The 16,192-nt window shown below is 35.3% G+C and overlaps 1 protein-coding gene across 1 annotated transcript; it reads left to right on the forward strand.

The window, feature by feature from the left end:
- Positions 1 to 4,544: 4,544 nt before the first annotated feature.
- On the forward strand, positions 4,545 to 14,907 carry LOC144980139 (uncharacterized). Its single transcript, XM_078927690.1, has 4 exons — positions 4,545 to 4,691; positions 6,407 to 6,707; positions 8,046 to 8,252; positions 9,737 to 14,907. Exons 1-4 carry the CDS (start codon positions 4,635 to 4,637, stop codon positions 10,849 to 10,851), a joined length of 1,680 nt encoding a protein of 559 aa, XP_078783816.1. The 5' UTR covers positions 4,545 to 4,634; the 3' UTR covers positions 10,852 to 14,907.
- The last annotated feature ends 1,285 nt before the right edge of the window (positions 14,908 to 16,192 follow it).

Genomic DNA, 16,192 nt, shown 5'->3' on the forward strand with positions numbered 1-16,192 from the left:
GTTATTTGGAGTGGAACACATATAAAACCATATATCAAAATGATCGCAAAGGAAAGACGAAGCAAATTTTTTAAAAATTAAATGATTATTATGCAATATTATGCAACGTTGTGCAATTACATAACCCTAGAAAATGAATAAAAAAGGCGCGAGGAACGGATGATAACTTTAAAAACAGATTTGAGGGTGGTCTTCTTCCAGAGCATGCTTACAATACTATGGCAATGATGATTAATTTTGAACACAAAAATTGTTAAAACAAGAGGAAAGGAGCGTAAACGTATGAATTTAGACACTAAAGTTATGTCCTTGGGGAAGGCACTTAATATTTGGCATTGGCAAATGAGCAACAGACGAAAGATGACTGGTATTCGGAGAGAAGAAAAAAAAACAAAAAACAATGAACAGGGCTAGAAATAAAGTTGAACAAGTGTCAGTAAATGCAACTTGCAAATTTACTGCCCAATGTTTTTGCATCCTTGGACAAGACATTTGGGCACCAACAGTACTCGGGAGAAACAAGCTTGCCGCTTTATATATGCAAACATGGTCAGTGATAAAAATGCAAAATTAAAAACAAGAACTACATAAGAGTGGTAGAGAAAACTTAACCTGAAAATGCAAAATTGAATATTACGTAACATATTACATAATAACAAACAATAAGCCGATAAATACCGACACTTTGCAAACTTTCTGCAACATAGGCATGTCATATATCAAACTGAACATCTCGAAGAGATGTATCATATGACTAACTCATATGACTAACTATTAAACTACATTAAAATTGAAATGAACTTTAGAAAATTTGATAATTGCTTTGCATTCAACATCACTAAGAGAACAGATAATTAAAGGGTACTCACGTACTGAGTCGCTTAAATCCATAAGATGGCTGAGATGTGGCAAAAGACAGAAGACAACAAAATCTAGACACTCTGGGTTGTTGGCTGCATGGAATGTAGACACAGGCAATATCCAGGTAATGATACTGAATAAATACATCGAAGTCCAAGCAATGATACAGAAGTAGTTGGGGGAGACTGACGATCGAATTCATGTTGTTACTCCAATTTCATATTTAAAAATACAAGATTCATGTTGTTATTTCAATCTCATATTTAAAAATACAAGACAGACGACTGGAGTTCGAGGCGGCAGACGACTGGAGTTGGAGGTGGCAGACAATCAAATTCATGTTGTTATTTCAATTTCATATTTAAAAATACAAGGCAGATTATTGGAGCTGGAGGAGGCAGATGACGGGAGTTGGAGGTGGCAGACAATCAAATTCATGTTGTTATTTCAATCTCATATTTAAAAATACAAGACAGACGACTGGAGTTAGAGGCGGCAGATGACTGGAGTTGGAGGTGGCAGACAATCAAATTCATGTTGTTATTTCAATTTCATATTTAAAAATACAAGGCAGATTATTGGAGCTGGAGGAGGCAGATGACGGGAGTTGGAGGTGGCAGACAATCAAATTCATGTTGTTATTTCAATCTCATATTTAAAAATACAAGACAGACGACTGGAGTTCGAGGCGGCAGGCGACTGGAGTTGGAGGTGGCAGACAATCAAATTCATGTTGTTATTTCAATTTCATATTTAAAAATACAGGACATACGACTGGAGTTCGAGGCGGCAGACGACTGGAGTTGGAGGTGGCAGACAATCAAATTCATGTTGTTATTTCAATTTCATATTTAAAAATACAAGGCAGATTATTGGAGCTGGAGGAGGCAGATGACGGGAGTTGGAGGTGGCAGACAATCAAATTCATGTTGTTATTTCCTAGAAAAAGGAAATGAAACATGAAAATGTGGTGTCATAATGGACGTCTGACTCTGAAAACAAAAAAAGTACTTCGATTATGATTAAATCAACAAAATTAAAAGTTATATAATAATTTTTGTTGTGGTAAAGAGTAAAGTAATGAATGAAATATACTTTCACTTGAATTGACTCTATCATGCTATTCTGTATTATTTGTATTGAAATTAACCACATTAAATTAAACCAACACACTTAACCTGCAGAACAAACAAAAATAAAAGATAAAAAATAATATCAGTGGAACATAATTTTTAGTTGTCCGGTATCATCCCAGTTAAAAAGTCATTTCAGTTTCAACATTCATTCATAAAATAAAACTAAAATTATGGATGGGACTATTTTCAGTCTTTTTACAGCAATTATTCAGCTTGAAATTATTTATACAAGTCACAAAAGCAAACGCAGTCGATAGTTTACAGACTGCACTGTACACAGGAGACTCGGGGATACATCGAGAGGCAATCCTGGTTGGCCGTCGCCAACTTCATGAACACGCGTCGTATTTAAAGTCACTAAAAGACGCTTTCGCCAGCATCAATCACCACCAAAATTCACACAAATAGAGAAAAATGGTTGGCGAATAATATAACATTAATTAAAAATCGGTAATATAATGAAAAATGTATTTAAAATGAAGTTAAAACTTACCAAATTTTCAAACAGCTGGCATCTGAACAAAGAATGAACGGATTAAAAATCTGAAAACGCCGCCTGACGCGCTGGCTTCTCCTCTTTAAAATGAGACCGGAAGTGACGAAATTAGTGAACAGGAAGCAATTCCACGTCAATGGAAGTAAAACTATGTTCACCGGTTAACACAATTTTCACTCCAGAGCCGTAACATCGATATCGGGGCTCGATCAGCGGCTCAGCCACGGGCGATGCGACTACCTACGTGTTTCTGGCCGCTGTGATTATCCCCAGATACCTGTCTGGGGATAATGAAAATTCGTTATCCCCAGACACCTGTCTGGGGATAACCAAAGTTCGTTATCATATATTTGAAACTCCGCTCCTTTAAACAATTATCCACATTCCAGAATATGGAATTTTTCCAAAATGCACATCGACATAAGGAGAGTTTATAAAATATCTATAAAAACATAAAATTAACCAACGTTAAATCAGTTGTTACTACATATACACAATATGCGTCGACTTCGAAGTGGGTGTCATGGCCGAATGGTTAAGTCGTCCGTCCTGGAAATTTTACCAGAATCGACGTTGTGGGTTCGAATCCTGGTTCCGCCACTTTTTTTTTTTTAAAATTCCGTCTTCTTTTTTTTTCTTTTTTTTTTAAATTCCGTCTTCTTTCTTTTTTTTTGTACGGGTTTATTCTTTTCTCCTTTTTGTTTGACCTTTTGTTCTGTTTCTGAGCATGAATTTCTTAAAATTGTTTTATTTTTAAAAAAATTATTGTTTGTTTTTTTCTCCTCTACCTGACCATTTGGTCGCTCTCTGAATATTTGTGTTTGTATGCTTTTTAATTGTTTATTCTTTTTAGACACTTTTAGAGATCGAAGTCGGGACGAATATGACAATTTGCTAGAAACTAGAAAGGAACTAAGAGAGAGAGAGAGAGTTTAAAAAAAAAAGAGAGGTGGAGGGATGGATGGGACATTTATCCCTTGCACCGTTCTGTAAAAAGAAGACAGAATGTAAAAAGAAAAAAAAGTGGCGGAACCAGGATTTGAACCCGCAACATCGATTCTGGTAAAACTTCGAGGGCAGACGACTAAACCCTTCGGCCATGAAACCCATTTCAAAGTCGACGCATATTGTGTATATGTAGTAACAACTGATTTAATGTTGGTTAATTTTATCTTTTTATAGATAATTTATTAACTTTCCTTATTTCTATGTGCATTTGGAAACATTCCATATTCTGGAATGTGGATAATTGTTTATAAGAGCGGAGTTTCAAATATCTGTCAGGGAATGACGAAATTTGGTTATCCCCAGACAGGTGTCTGGGGATAATGACAGCGTGTTCTGGCTGGGCGCTCTTAGCGAAGCAATGAAAAACTCGAGCTTTAGGCTTTACACAGTAATTTACAGCCAGCGCAATATCCACAAAACGTGATCAAAGTGCTTTACAAATGTCCCTAACCAACAGCAACACATAACATGTAAAACGAGAAATGGCACCTATTACTGATAGCGATATTAACATTTTTTTTCCTATAGTAAGACAACGTTATTACTAGTAACGGCCAGGTACTCATTTTACACCAGAGTATGTGAGTAAAGAGCGAGGCGCGAACCCAGGACCTCCCAATTCAAAGGTGAATGTCATTCCTCAAGACCAAAAAGCCGCACAATGTTTATATGGGTTACTGGATGAAATGTAAATGGTCAGAGTAGAGTGGACAGGGAATTCTGAATCTGAATGTTTATCGAGGTCAACTCAAACCTGAGTATTTGTAATAAAGGACTGAGAGAGTTATTAGATGTACAGTGTACAGCCATCCTTGATGGCTGAAGAACTTTGATAATCTTCACTTGAAGGTTTCTATATCTGTATTCTGGGACGGTTGACAGGTCGGGTTCTTGCTTCAGTAGGTACTTTGATAAAATTGTTCAAACCCAAAATATTTTCATTTGATCCAGTCATGGGGATGAGACTTGAAAAAAACATAAAATTTATTTCTCTACGACTAACGGTTCCAGAGTTATTTATATTTTTTATGTTGAAATTTTTTGTCAATTTTACAGAGAAAATCTGTGATCTCACTGCTGCCTCAAAACCAGCATCTCGCGGCGATCGGGAAAGTTTGAGTTTTGCAGTCAACATGGCCCACTTATTGTTTTCAGTAATTTTTTTTCAATTAAAAAAGAAATGGCAAGTGGTGGGTATCATTTTAAAGCTCAGAAAATAATGTTTAATTTCATATACATTATTTTCATGTCTGCAAAGTCTGGAAAAAATTAAGGTTAAATGAAAATGGAAAAAAATATGAGGTTTTTGTTCTAAAATCTAAAAAGTGGGGTTGATGGCGGGCAAAATAAAATAATGAGCGAGTGTATCAATTTTGAAGAAATTTGGCAAAGATATTCTTCAATTAATTGTCTATCGATGTATTTAGTATAATTAAAATGTATCCATAATTTAAAGTTCTTATAATTGAAGAATTTTTATTTCTTTAGCTTTTTGAGAAACACAATCAGGAATTAAGAATGAAATACGTCATTAGAAAGCTTATTTTGTGCCCTTTGAAATGATACCAAAATTAGTCGCATAAGTTCACAAATAACGTAACGGTAACTAAAACAGTAAAGGCCCAAGAAGTTCTAAACAACTAGTTTCACCTTACAGTGAGCCTATCGGCGGCCGCAGGACTGGGCCATTTATCAGCTCACTGCTGGATTGTCAAATGGACATTTACCAAATTACCTATTTAAGTCTAAAAATTTCAGGCCTATTTTACTATTTTTACCTGAAACTGAAACTAAATTAAATTAGCATTGGAAAGTTGTGATTGAAATCACGTGTTGTAAATGAAAGAAAATGGCTAAAACAATTAATATGGAGTTCTTATTAACAGGTTTTATACCATATTGTTCGTCTTTACTATAATATGATGCAAATGTTAAATTAAATTCGGTTCTAAAGACACTTTTTTGTTAGAATAGCATCTGAACTTTATTCATGCCAAATGTCAGTGCTATGTATCTTCAAGCAGATATTTGAAAGTCCCTGTCGCAATGCCACGTGTTCGGCTGCCTGACGATATCAATATTCATATCAATATCTTTTAATTTAGTTATGTATTATTTAAGATTTAGTCCATAATGTTTTTTTAGTATTGTCATTTATTATTTTTCCATTTTTAATAATACTTTTTCAACCTTTTTAAGGGAATTTCATTGTTTTTATTTGTTTTCTTTGTGGAATCTGATATTAACAATATCGTTATTTTAGAAATACTAATTGCTTTCATTTTATTTAATTTTTTCATCACGTCATTAAGAATTTTCCCCATATATTTAAATATATATTAGTTATCAGTTGTATTCACATTCTAAAGGTCTTTATATAATTTCTACTTACAGTAAGGGGTTCCATTACTTAAATTTTGAAAAGCATTCTTGAAAGGAAGCATTTTTGTACTGTTTAGTTACGGTGTTTTTGTTTTGTTTTTCTTATTGTTTTGATTATATTGGTGCAATGGTGCCAACCTTACAGAAAAATAATATGTATTCTTACCCATTTTTGCTCATTGTACAAGTTTTGCACAGGAGTGTATGTATTATTAAATTTTTGTTAACCAGGGCAGTAAGTGGATACTATTTATATTTGTCTATAAATAGTAAGTTTATTCATTGATTTAGATTATCAATTATAATATTGCTAGTATGATCTAATTTCCCATCATCAAATTTAGCATTAATTATCGTTTTTGCAGAATTGTACGCATCTTTTCAATATCTTATTCGTTTTGGATCTCCATTGTACAAATTTTCATGGGCTAGGGTAGGCAGCACTTTGTTGGTGGAAGGAAAAAAGATAGTATCTATAATAATACAATACAGTTTGATTTTTCTTTAAAATCTAAATTTTCAGGAGGGAAATATGTCTCGGTTTGACATCAGCAGATTTAAACAGCTCCCAGATGATGAATTTCTCTGTGGAATTTGTAAGAATGTTTTGGACGACCCCAAAGAGTCACCCTGTCGCCATGTCTTTTGTAAAGTCTGCATCACTCGAGCCTTACAAGTGAAATCCAAATGTCCTATTTGCCGCAAGTCGTTCAGAGAGAGGCACCTGAAGGACGTCCTCCCGTTGGTGCAGAATCTTTTGAATAAACTCCAGATGGAATGCGAGCATGTTGACAATGGGTGTCGGGTTCCGATTTCATTGGAAGGTAAGTGGATACATTGAGCCAGTTGTTCCCCACCTATCCACACAATGTAGCTTGCCTCCTATACTGATAATATTAATGTTTGGGTAAGGCAGTGAAAATGTGAACAGACCTGCCATTTATACAGATTTAACTGGTATAGTATTATTTCAAGTAAGGAAGAAAACTATGTTAAGAGTTTATGACTCATTGATTAGAAGTGTAATTGCGTTTGGCTGCACCATATGGTTTGGAGGATGCCGACTTAAAGATAAATCAAAAATTTCAAAATCTATCAAAGAGGCATCAAAAATAATAAACCATCCTCTTGATGGAGTAGAAAGAATTCATGGAAAAGCAATAGAAAGGAAAGCATTCTCAATTACCAACAATAAAAAACATATTTTATACCATAAATTTAGTCTTTTACCATCTGGGAGAAGGTTTTGTCAGATTAAATGTAGAACTAACAAGTATAAATCAACGTTCGTTCCATCAGCAATAAAAATTTTGAATATTTCATATGGTACAGAGAAACCAAGGATTGATTCGTTGACTGATTAACTGATTAATTTATTTAATGTAAGATTAACTGACCAATTGATCATGATGATAATTTTTGGTGTCGAATTGCCACAATCGTAACAAATTGAAAACGAAATGAATATGTTTATGTTGTGTATATCGCACGTGTGAAAGAAAGAAAGAGAGAGAGAGAGAGAGAGAGAGAGAATAAGTAGGAGTGAAATATCTGTTCAATCTTAGTTATCGTTTAACATTATAACAAGTGTACCTAAATGACAAATTGCCATATTTATGGACAATAAAGATCTATTATTATTATTATTATTATTATTAGCTCCAGGTTTGGATTTTTTGCCAAATTGTGGTGAAACATAACGATAATGATATGGCACAATATTAAGTATTTTAATTGACAGCTCAATGAATAAGGATGGAAGATCATGCAGACTTTTTGTTTTTTTAATTCTGCTTTTTTACCTACACAGTTTTTGCTAGCTTCTTGAAGCAGGTCTGTGTCAACTATATTCAAACTCTCACACTCACAGTCATTTCATATTTCACTCAAATGGGGATAGCTGAAAGTTATCATAAGCAATCTAATCTCCAAGTAAAACATTAAAAAGAAAAAGAAATTAATAAATGAATTAGATATTTTTTTTTAACGTGCTCCTTTATAATGAAATAAGTGTTTATATTTTTCTCTCTTTCGTGAGATATTGATGGATACGCATTTCTTAGAGTGCTCAGCTATTTAATGAGCCTGAAACAATATTGTAGATAAAGTAAGAAGTGAGAATACTATAATATATTTTATCTCCTTTTTGCCCCCAACAACAGTTTATATCAGCCACATAGCAAACTGCGATTATATGATGGTTTCTTGTAAAAATGAGCTCTGCGATGAAAAGTTCCTGAAGAGAGACAGTGAAAAGCATGAGTGTCAATACAGGACATTTGTCTGTGACGAGGGATGTGGATGTGAAGTGCTCATCAGTGACAGGGATGTTCACAGTTGTGTGGAGACATTGTTACGGAAGTATAAAGGTAATGGGAGTCCTTCAAAAGGCAATGCTGTTAAAAGCTAGAAATTAAGTGAGTAGAGAAGTAACAGCTGGGTGGGGGTCTTGGCCTCCCATAGTGGGTAGAGTGTGTCTTCTATCCCCTTATAGCTGTTTTCCAATTTGCTTTCTGTCTTTGTCTTGGAATGAGATTACTTGGTTTTGTCCTGGCCCTGGCCGGAGTCCTTGGTTGGGAGGGGAACAGTTAAATGCATAGTTATTGTTTTGGGAGATGGTATTTTCTTTTCTTGTAAATCTCTCTGTTATGCATTATTAATATTTGTTATTTTTGATTTATAACGTAAGCATTTGAGTGTATTGCTCTTAGTTGGATCATGTGCTTGTGTCCTGATGAGACTTACATGTGATCTCAAACTAATTACATTGATGGTGTGCTCTTGGAATCTACATCCGATCCCTATTTGTTCCCAGTTCCCTTTTGTCTTACTTTTCTCTTGGGTGCTTTAATTGTCATTTTAGAATTTGACTATCCCATTTACTTCCTATATACTGGTGCTGATGTAACCTAAATGTGTTGCAAGCGCCGTACAACCCTTAAAAGCGAACAAAACAGAGAAGTAACAGAACAATCAGAGAATTAAAAACTGTTAGCAGTGATGGAGAGCTTAGCCAGAGACCCGACTGACATGGCACCTGTTGCATGGCTGCGAGCAGTACACTCTATAATCGGTGCCACCTGCCACTCAAACATTAATAACAGAAGACAATCAGAGAATTAAAAACTGTTAGCAGAGCCTGGCCCCAAGACCCGACTGACATGGCATGGCACCTGTCACATGGCTGCCAGCAGTACACTCTACACACAGTGCCATCCACCACTCAAACAAAAAATGACAGCTGGTTATAAGTGTATCTATCTTTAGTCCCTCTTGCAACTTATTGAGATCTTGGGGCAACACACAAGCAAGCATTGACACAAAAACATCTAACAGGGATGATTGAAACATTTAGTAATCTCTGATGTATCAGGTGCAGGCACTTACGGATGGTGTTGGTTTTTGACTCTCCCTCTTGTGTAGCCAGGCTTCAGGGGGCCACAGCAGTTGAGTCTCGGGTTCAACTCTTCATCTCCGCTAAAAGTTTTAATTCTCTTTTGTCTTCTAATATTAATAATAAGATACATATAAGTGTTCAGCGACGCTTCTCTACTCTTTTCTTTTCTTGCTATTATCGGCATTACTTTTAAGTAAAAAGGCTTTTTTTTAAAAATTCAGTATATATGGAATGACCATTTTGTTCAGATAAGACCTGATAATTAATATTTGAATTCATTTCTCTTATTTGCTTCAGATTTTTTTTAAATTACAGGATTTTGTTACATTTGTCTCATTTTATTTATTTACTTTTTTGTTTTTATTTACTTATTTATTGTGCAAGTGATGTCTAATTTTTTTGAAAATATCATAACATTTTGATGATTTTTTGGGTTGATTTTATTTTTCACTCCAGACGCCAGGGAGAGGATTGAAAAGCTGGAGGAGAGAGTCAAGGAAATGGAAGCAAATGCGCTTGATACCAGAAGAACTGCAGGGACTTCTCCCACAAATTTGAGTGACATTATATCCATAGGGTCTTCATCATTCCGTGATTACAACCTTTCCCTATCATCCGACAATCTCAGTAACAGTGACAGGACGTTTGATATGAGGTCTCCCAGCATAAGTCTGTCACTTGGCTCTAGTGATAATAATAATGATGACGACGACGATGATGATGATGACGATTTGGGTGGATGGCCATTTTCAAATAGACGGCGATCCAGTAGTCCTAGAAACTCTGACACAAATGAGAATAATAATGACAATAACAGTATAAGGGGTGACGCAGAAGAAGCTGAACTAAGTCCAATAGATGCAGACATTCTCGAATCTCTCGATCCCTTTTACAATCACCACAACTCACATGTCGCAGATCACCCAACTCATTCAATCGGCGATACGCATTCTGCCCCTAATTCACCTCTCAACTCTGCGGTCTCTGCCTGCACCTCATTCCCCCCTATGCCCACTGCAAGTAGTGATACCCATAGTCATTCAAACAATAATAATAATACTGTCGACAGTGATGACAACATGGAACATAGCGCTGCTGTTAGATTTCCAAGCGTTTTCGGTACTTATAGTAGTGATGAGTCTTGGGAAGGCCTTTATTCTAGCAGAGACAGAGACGAAGGAGATGCTAGGAATGGTGGTAACTCTGGTGGTGCAGGAAGAGAAGGGCAATCGTCAAGGAGAAAACGTACAGGAAGCAGAAATAATCATCTGGTGGCCAAACGAGCTCGGCATCACGAAGGAGAGCAGAGCACGTCTGCTGCTGGGATGGAAATGAACAATGGTGATGATGACATTAACAATGGTGATGATGACGTTAACAATGTTAATGACAGTGTTAATGTTAGCAATCCTATCCCAGCTCGCAGATCAGCAAGGTTAAGGAATCTACCAGCCACACCTGTCGATGACCCGGATGATCTTCAAGTCCCAGCGACGACATCACTTTTGTTGCAGTTGTATTCAAACGAAGACAGTTCGAGTAGTGACGATTCTTGGACACCCCCAGTTTAACACCAGATGATCTACATTGCAGTTTGGATATAGTGAAATTCAATTTCATAAAGGAATTTTTTTAAAATCCATTTTTCAAAATTTGATTGTAAACTATGAAAATAAATCTTGACATTTGGCACCCCGTGCTAAATGAAGGGTTTGATTCAATTGAATAGGACAGATTATCCTGACAACCAGAGGATCTGCCTCGTTTTCAGATTCAATCCGTAAAGGTTGTGCGGCTATGTGTCCTGGATTCGAGCCTCTCTCTCTCTCTCTCTCTGAGCAGCACCTAGTTGAGTCCTTGGAAAAGGCTCTTTACTCACATTCTCTTACCTTACCCAGGTGTAAAATTAGTACCTTGCTGTTAGCAGTATTGTCTCGGTTGTAATATTACTTAAAAGCTCGTCCTTCATGTTAGGTTGGCTAGGGACTCCTTGTAAAGTGCTTTGAGCAGTTTTAGTGGATATTGCGCTGTCTATGCTCATAGATAGATTTTTTGTTTTTTGGGGGGCTTTTAGGTAATGTCAAAATAGGAACATTAGTGGATTGATCATGGAATCTTCCATTCCCTATTTGTGCCAGTCCCCTTTGCCTTTCTCTTGCTTTTTCTTTGGAGCTTTTAACTTCGGGCCTACATTTATTCCTCTGTGATCTTCCCTTTTACTGGCGCTGAAATGACCGACTAGAGTCGCAATTACTGTAAAACCCCTAATAACAAACAAATAATAAAGATTTCTTGTTCCCAATTCAGATTTTTTAAGTTATTTGATTTAGATATAAATGATTTGTGAAAATTATATTTATTCTATTCGAACTGAACACCAACTAACTCTAAAGTAGTTTAATTTGAATTAATTGATATAAATAGAAGGGCTTTTGGGTTTGTACAATTTTTTTTCCCTTCAAATTCAGATCTTATCCCTGATAAAATTTCAAAATGGCGGCGCTGAATAGCGACGCACAGTTACACCTATGTGATGAATTCTTTTGATATTTATTTGTTTCATGGCAACGTTTCACTCATTTACGTATTAAACGTTGTATGATGGTTCGTATTAATGAATGGTATGTACTTCAAACTTAAACGTTTAGAGTTCTGCTTCAAATCCTCGGAAAAATCGTTCGTATCAATGTTTTTGTCTCAAGGAAATCGAAATGGCGGCGGCCTTGTTTACTTCCGACACAAAAGTGCACCACTAATTTCATCTTATTTCGCGATTTGTTGATTGAAGACCTATCCTTCGCTTAATATTATATAAAGCATTGTATGATGATTTAGAATTACAAAGAGGCATCAAAAATAATAAACCATCCTGTTGATAAAGTAGAAAGAATTCATGGAAAAGCAATAGAAAGGAAAGCATTCTCAATTACCAACAATAAAAAAACATATTTTATACCATGAATTTGATATTTTGCCATCTGGGAGAAGTTTTTGTCAGATTAAATGTGGAACTAACAAGTATAAATCAACGTTCGTTCCATCAGCAATAAAAATGTTGAATATTTCATATGGTACAGCAAAACCAAGGATTGATGCGTTGACTGATTGACTGATTAATTTGTTTAATGTTAGGCTAGATGAAGTGACCAATTGATAATGATGATAATATTTGGTGTTGAATTGCCAAGAATGTAACGAATTGAAAATGAAATGAAAATGTTGATGTTGTGTATGTCGCATGCGTGAAAGAAAGAGAGGAAGAGAGAGAGAGAGGTGTCTGTTCAATGTTATAGTTATCATATAACGCTATGACAAGTGTAACTAAATGACAAATTGCCATATTTGTGGACAATAAAGATCTATTATTATTATTATTATGATATTTTTTCTAGTTGCCCTTGTCAGGTCTGTATCATTTCGCCTTGTATCAGGAACACACATTTGTGTTCAATGGGGGGAAAGAGTATGGGTTAAATGATAGATGGGGAATTTTCCCGACTCAAGCTAAATATGAAACATAATTGAGTACAGTACTCGTTGTATTTTTGCACTCTCTCTGAGAAATGTCAAAAGGGGTGCAAGAATCCAATCGTGCCTAAATCCAATGCTCATGGGAGGTAACAACTTGTTGTATTATGGATGGAATTCCGTCACCCATCTCCAATGTGCCATATTGTAGAGCATGCTGGAATTTGGTATTGAGCTAACATTCAACGAGTATTGTATTACTCTATGTTGACATGCTGATAGTATAAAGAGTAATTGGCATATATTATATTGTCCCATATTTTGAAGATTCTTAAAATGCTTCTTTTTTTCTTTTCTTTTAAATTTTCATCAAATTTTCCAAAAGAATTGTAGTGTTTTGGAGATTCATTCATGCTGTGCCATGTTTTACTGCATTGGTGATCCAGGCTCTCCACTCCACTCTTTTCTGCATATTCTGCAACGTATCATTGTTATTGTTCCTTTGTGTCCCCATCCGTTTTGTCAAACTGTCTTTGATATTCTTTCAGGGTAGATTAATTGGCTCAGAGCGGGTTTGTTTTTTGTTTTTTATCCCATTGGGGACAGGAGGTTACTAGCTGTGTCTTCTATCCCCCTTCATCCCTTTTTCGAGTTTGCTCTCAATCTTTGTCTTGCAATGGGTATGGGCTTGGCCCTGGCTGACGTCCTTTGCTGGTAAGGAAACTTAACTATAAAGCTGTTGTTTCGGGGAGATTATATTTTTTTCCTTGTAACTCATCTCTCTGTTATGTACTGTTACAATTTTTTTTTATTGAATATATAATGGTTTGTAAACATTTGAATGTTTTCATCTTAGTGGTGATCTCAGACTCAGTGCTCTGATATATTTTTATTCACCCTTTGATTATGAGCCAATAAGTTAGCAATTTAGACTTATTTAGTCTTTGTGCTGGACGACACATTTTTTTGGTAAATAAATAAAACAAAAAATTGTGAACATTTATATAGCCCAATATCCACTTACTTTGCTCAAATAGCTTAACTATTAACAAGGGGCCTGTTAGGTGATGTTACGATTTTTTTTTTTACAGCAGACAATGCTGGTTATGGCCTGGTACAGCTGCTTACAGTGAGTAAAGATCCTTTTGCAATCAAAATCAAGGTGCAATATTTGTCCTTTTTTTCATCTGTCTTGGTGTAACTACTGGTAGAAACTTTTGTTTTCTCAATGTCCTTCAGGGTAATACTAATACATACAAGTACGTTGGTCAACGATTCCTTCCCTCGGGTGTGTCCAACTCATTGAATGGTAGTAACCTTCGTTAACTTTTAGTCTGACACTAACTAGGACTTGGACATGTATTGTGACGTCATTAGATAACATCCTGTCATCCAACTGCAGCATGCCGTTTTACAGGCCTGCCAACTGTACGCCAAAAAGTATTTTATTTGTAATGCGTTTTACACTTTTGTAAGATTGTATTTTTTTTTCATAGAAATCAAATCTTAACATTTTAATGTCTAATTTTAATTTTAATTCTGTTTCTCATATCGTTCTTGGCATTTTCCATGCTTCACTACAATATATATTTTTAACAATTTATTGCTGTTTGATAGGTTTAAGGTGGTTTTTTTTGGGGTTTGTTTTTTTGCATGGCTTCTTAATTTTATTTCCAAGTTTTCCTGAAGTTACAGAAATTAGTTCACCCACACAAAATTGATACAAGAATCAATACATATCAGATGTCTACGAAAACTGACGAAAATCACCAAAATGATGTCGTTATTCTGAGGTTTTATCAAAAGTGTGTCGTTATTTGGAGGTTTTTTTTACTGATCTTAAATAGAAAAAAATCGGGACCACGGGTCAATGTCGTTATCAGGACGTTGTCGCTATTCGGAGGTGTCGTAATCGGGAGGTTCCACTGTATCTAATGTTACTCAATGGCTGGATGTGATCACTGAAAGGTTCAATTTTTCAAATTGTACACTTATTTCTTCCAAATAGGCTATATTACTCTTTTTGGCAATCTTACACTTTTTCTTGTGTTGAGGTTGGCAGCCCTGACCGTATTGCACAAAGTACATATCATGATTGTTATTATATGAGATTGATGGAATACTTGCTGTTGATTGCAATAAATTTGCCTGTTTTATAAGTTTGTGTTGTATTTTGATTGATTTAAGTTCGTTCCTTGAGAAGGGTGAGCGTTTGGGGGGGGGGGGGGGATGAACTCCCATGGTGGGCAAGACGTCACTTTTTGTGTCCTCTATCTCCTTACTTTACTGTTTTCCAAGATGCTTTCTGTGTCATCTAACTAAAAGTTTCATCCGACACCAGCTAAGGATCTCACTAAAAGTAAAAGGAACAGACACATATGCTTACAAGATCTGCTCAAAACAAAAATTGTAACAAGACTATATCTTTACGTAACAGATATGATTTAGAAGTGAAAAAATATCACCTCCCAAAACTAACATTTGAATGTTTCCCTCTCAGCCAAATGTCAGGACAAAACCAAGTAATCAACTATCAGTTCATAATAGAGAGATGATTTACAAGGAAAAATAATATCACCTCCCTAACTTTTATAAAAGAAAAAAATAATGCATGAAAATTTTTTTTTTTTTAATTATAATAATGTTGATGATAATAAAATAATAATAAAGGCAACGAACCCCCCCCCCCGGAATCAAAATAGGTATTGAACAAACATGCAAGTATAAGAAGAATCGACTAAAAGACACGTTTCTTTACATACAGACATTATTTTATTCATGACATTAATTCAAAATCATTGCATTGATTAGAAATGACGGATTCCTCCCTCCGACGAAACGAAATATTATGTAAGGTGTCGTTCATTTTGGCAACATTCAACCATGATCATTATTATTGTAATACATACATACATACCTAGTGCAAAATGAAATAAATAATTAAATTAATTATTATATTACTGTCAAATGGTTAGAGATTACCCGAAGAGGAAACCTTCGTTTCTTAAGATTCCAGAGCTGTCTATTTAAAATTTCAAAAGTTCGTAACTTATAGATTTGATAGCTTTAGAAATTATAATTTGCCCTCAGCATTATTCGAAAACGCTCCAAAGTACTCAAAATGTAGGTTCGAAGGAACTAAACTTTCCTTTTCATCTAGATTTATTGAGTCAAAGACGCAAATGCAGTCCTGTTGCTGGAGCCAAGAACTCGTAATACTACGAATTTTTCATTGTATGTGTTATGCAGGTCTGATATTTGGACCGACGTGAATACTTAACAACAATATGCGAAGGTTTAGTTTTAAAGGGGTTTACAGCGCTTGCGATACAATTAGGTCATGTTCGCGCCAGTAAAATAAAATAAAAAAGAAGAAAATGGGATGGTAAAACAGTTCTAGAAAATAGGGAATAGGTGTAGATTTTTTTGTTACTATCCCATTTT

The sequence above is a fragment of the Berghia stephanieae genome, chromosome 9 (genome assembly GCF_034508935.2).
Source record: "Berghia stephanieae isolate SIO BIC M18660-M18661 chromosome 9, UCSD_Bste_1.3, whole genome shotgun sequence".
NCBI classification, from domain to species: Eukaryota; Metazoa; Mollusca; class Gastropoda; order Nudibranchia; family Aeolidiidae; genus Berghia; species Berghia stephanieae.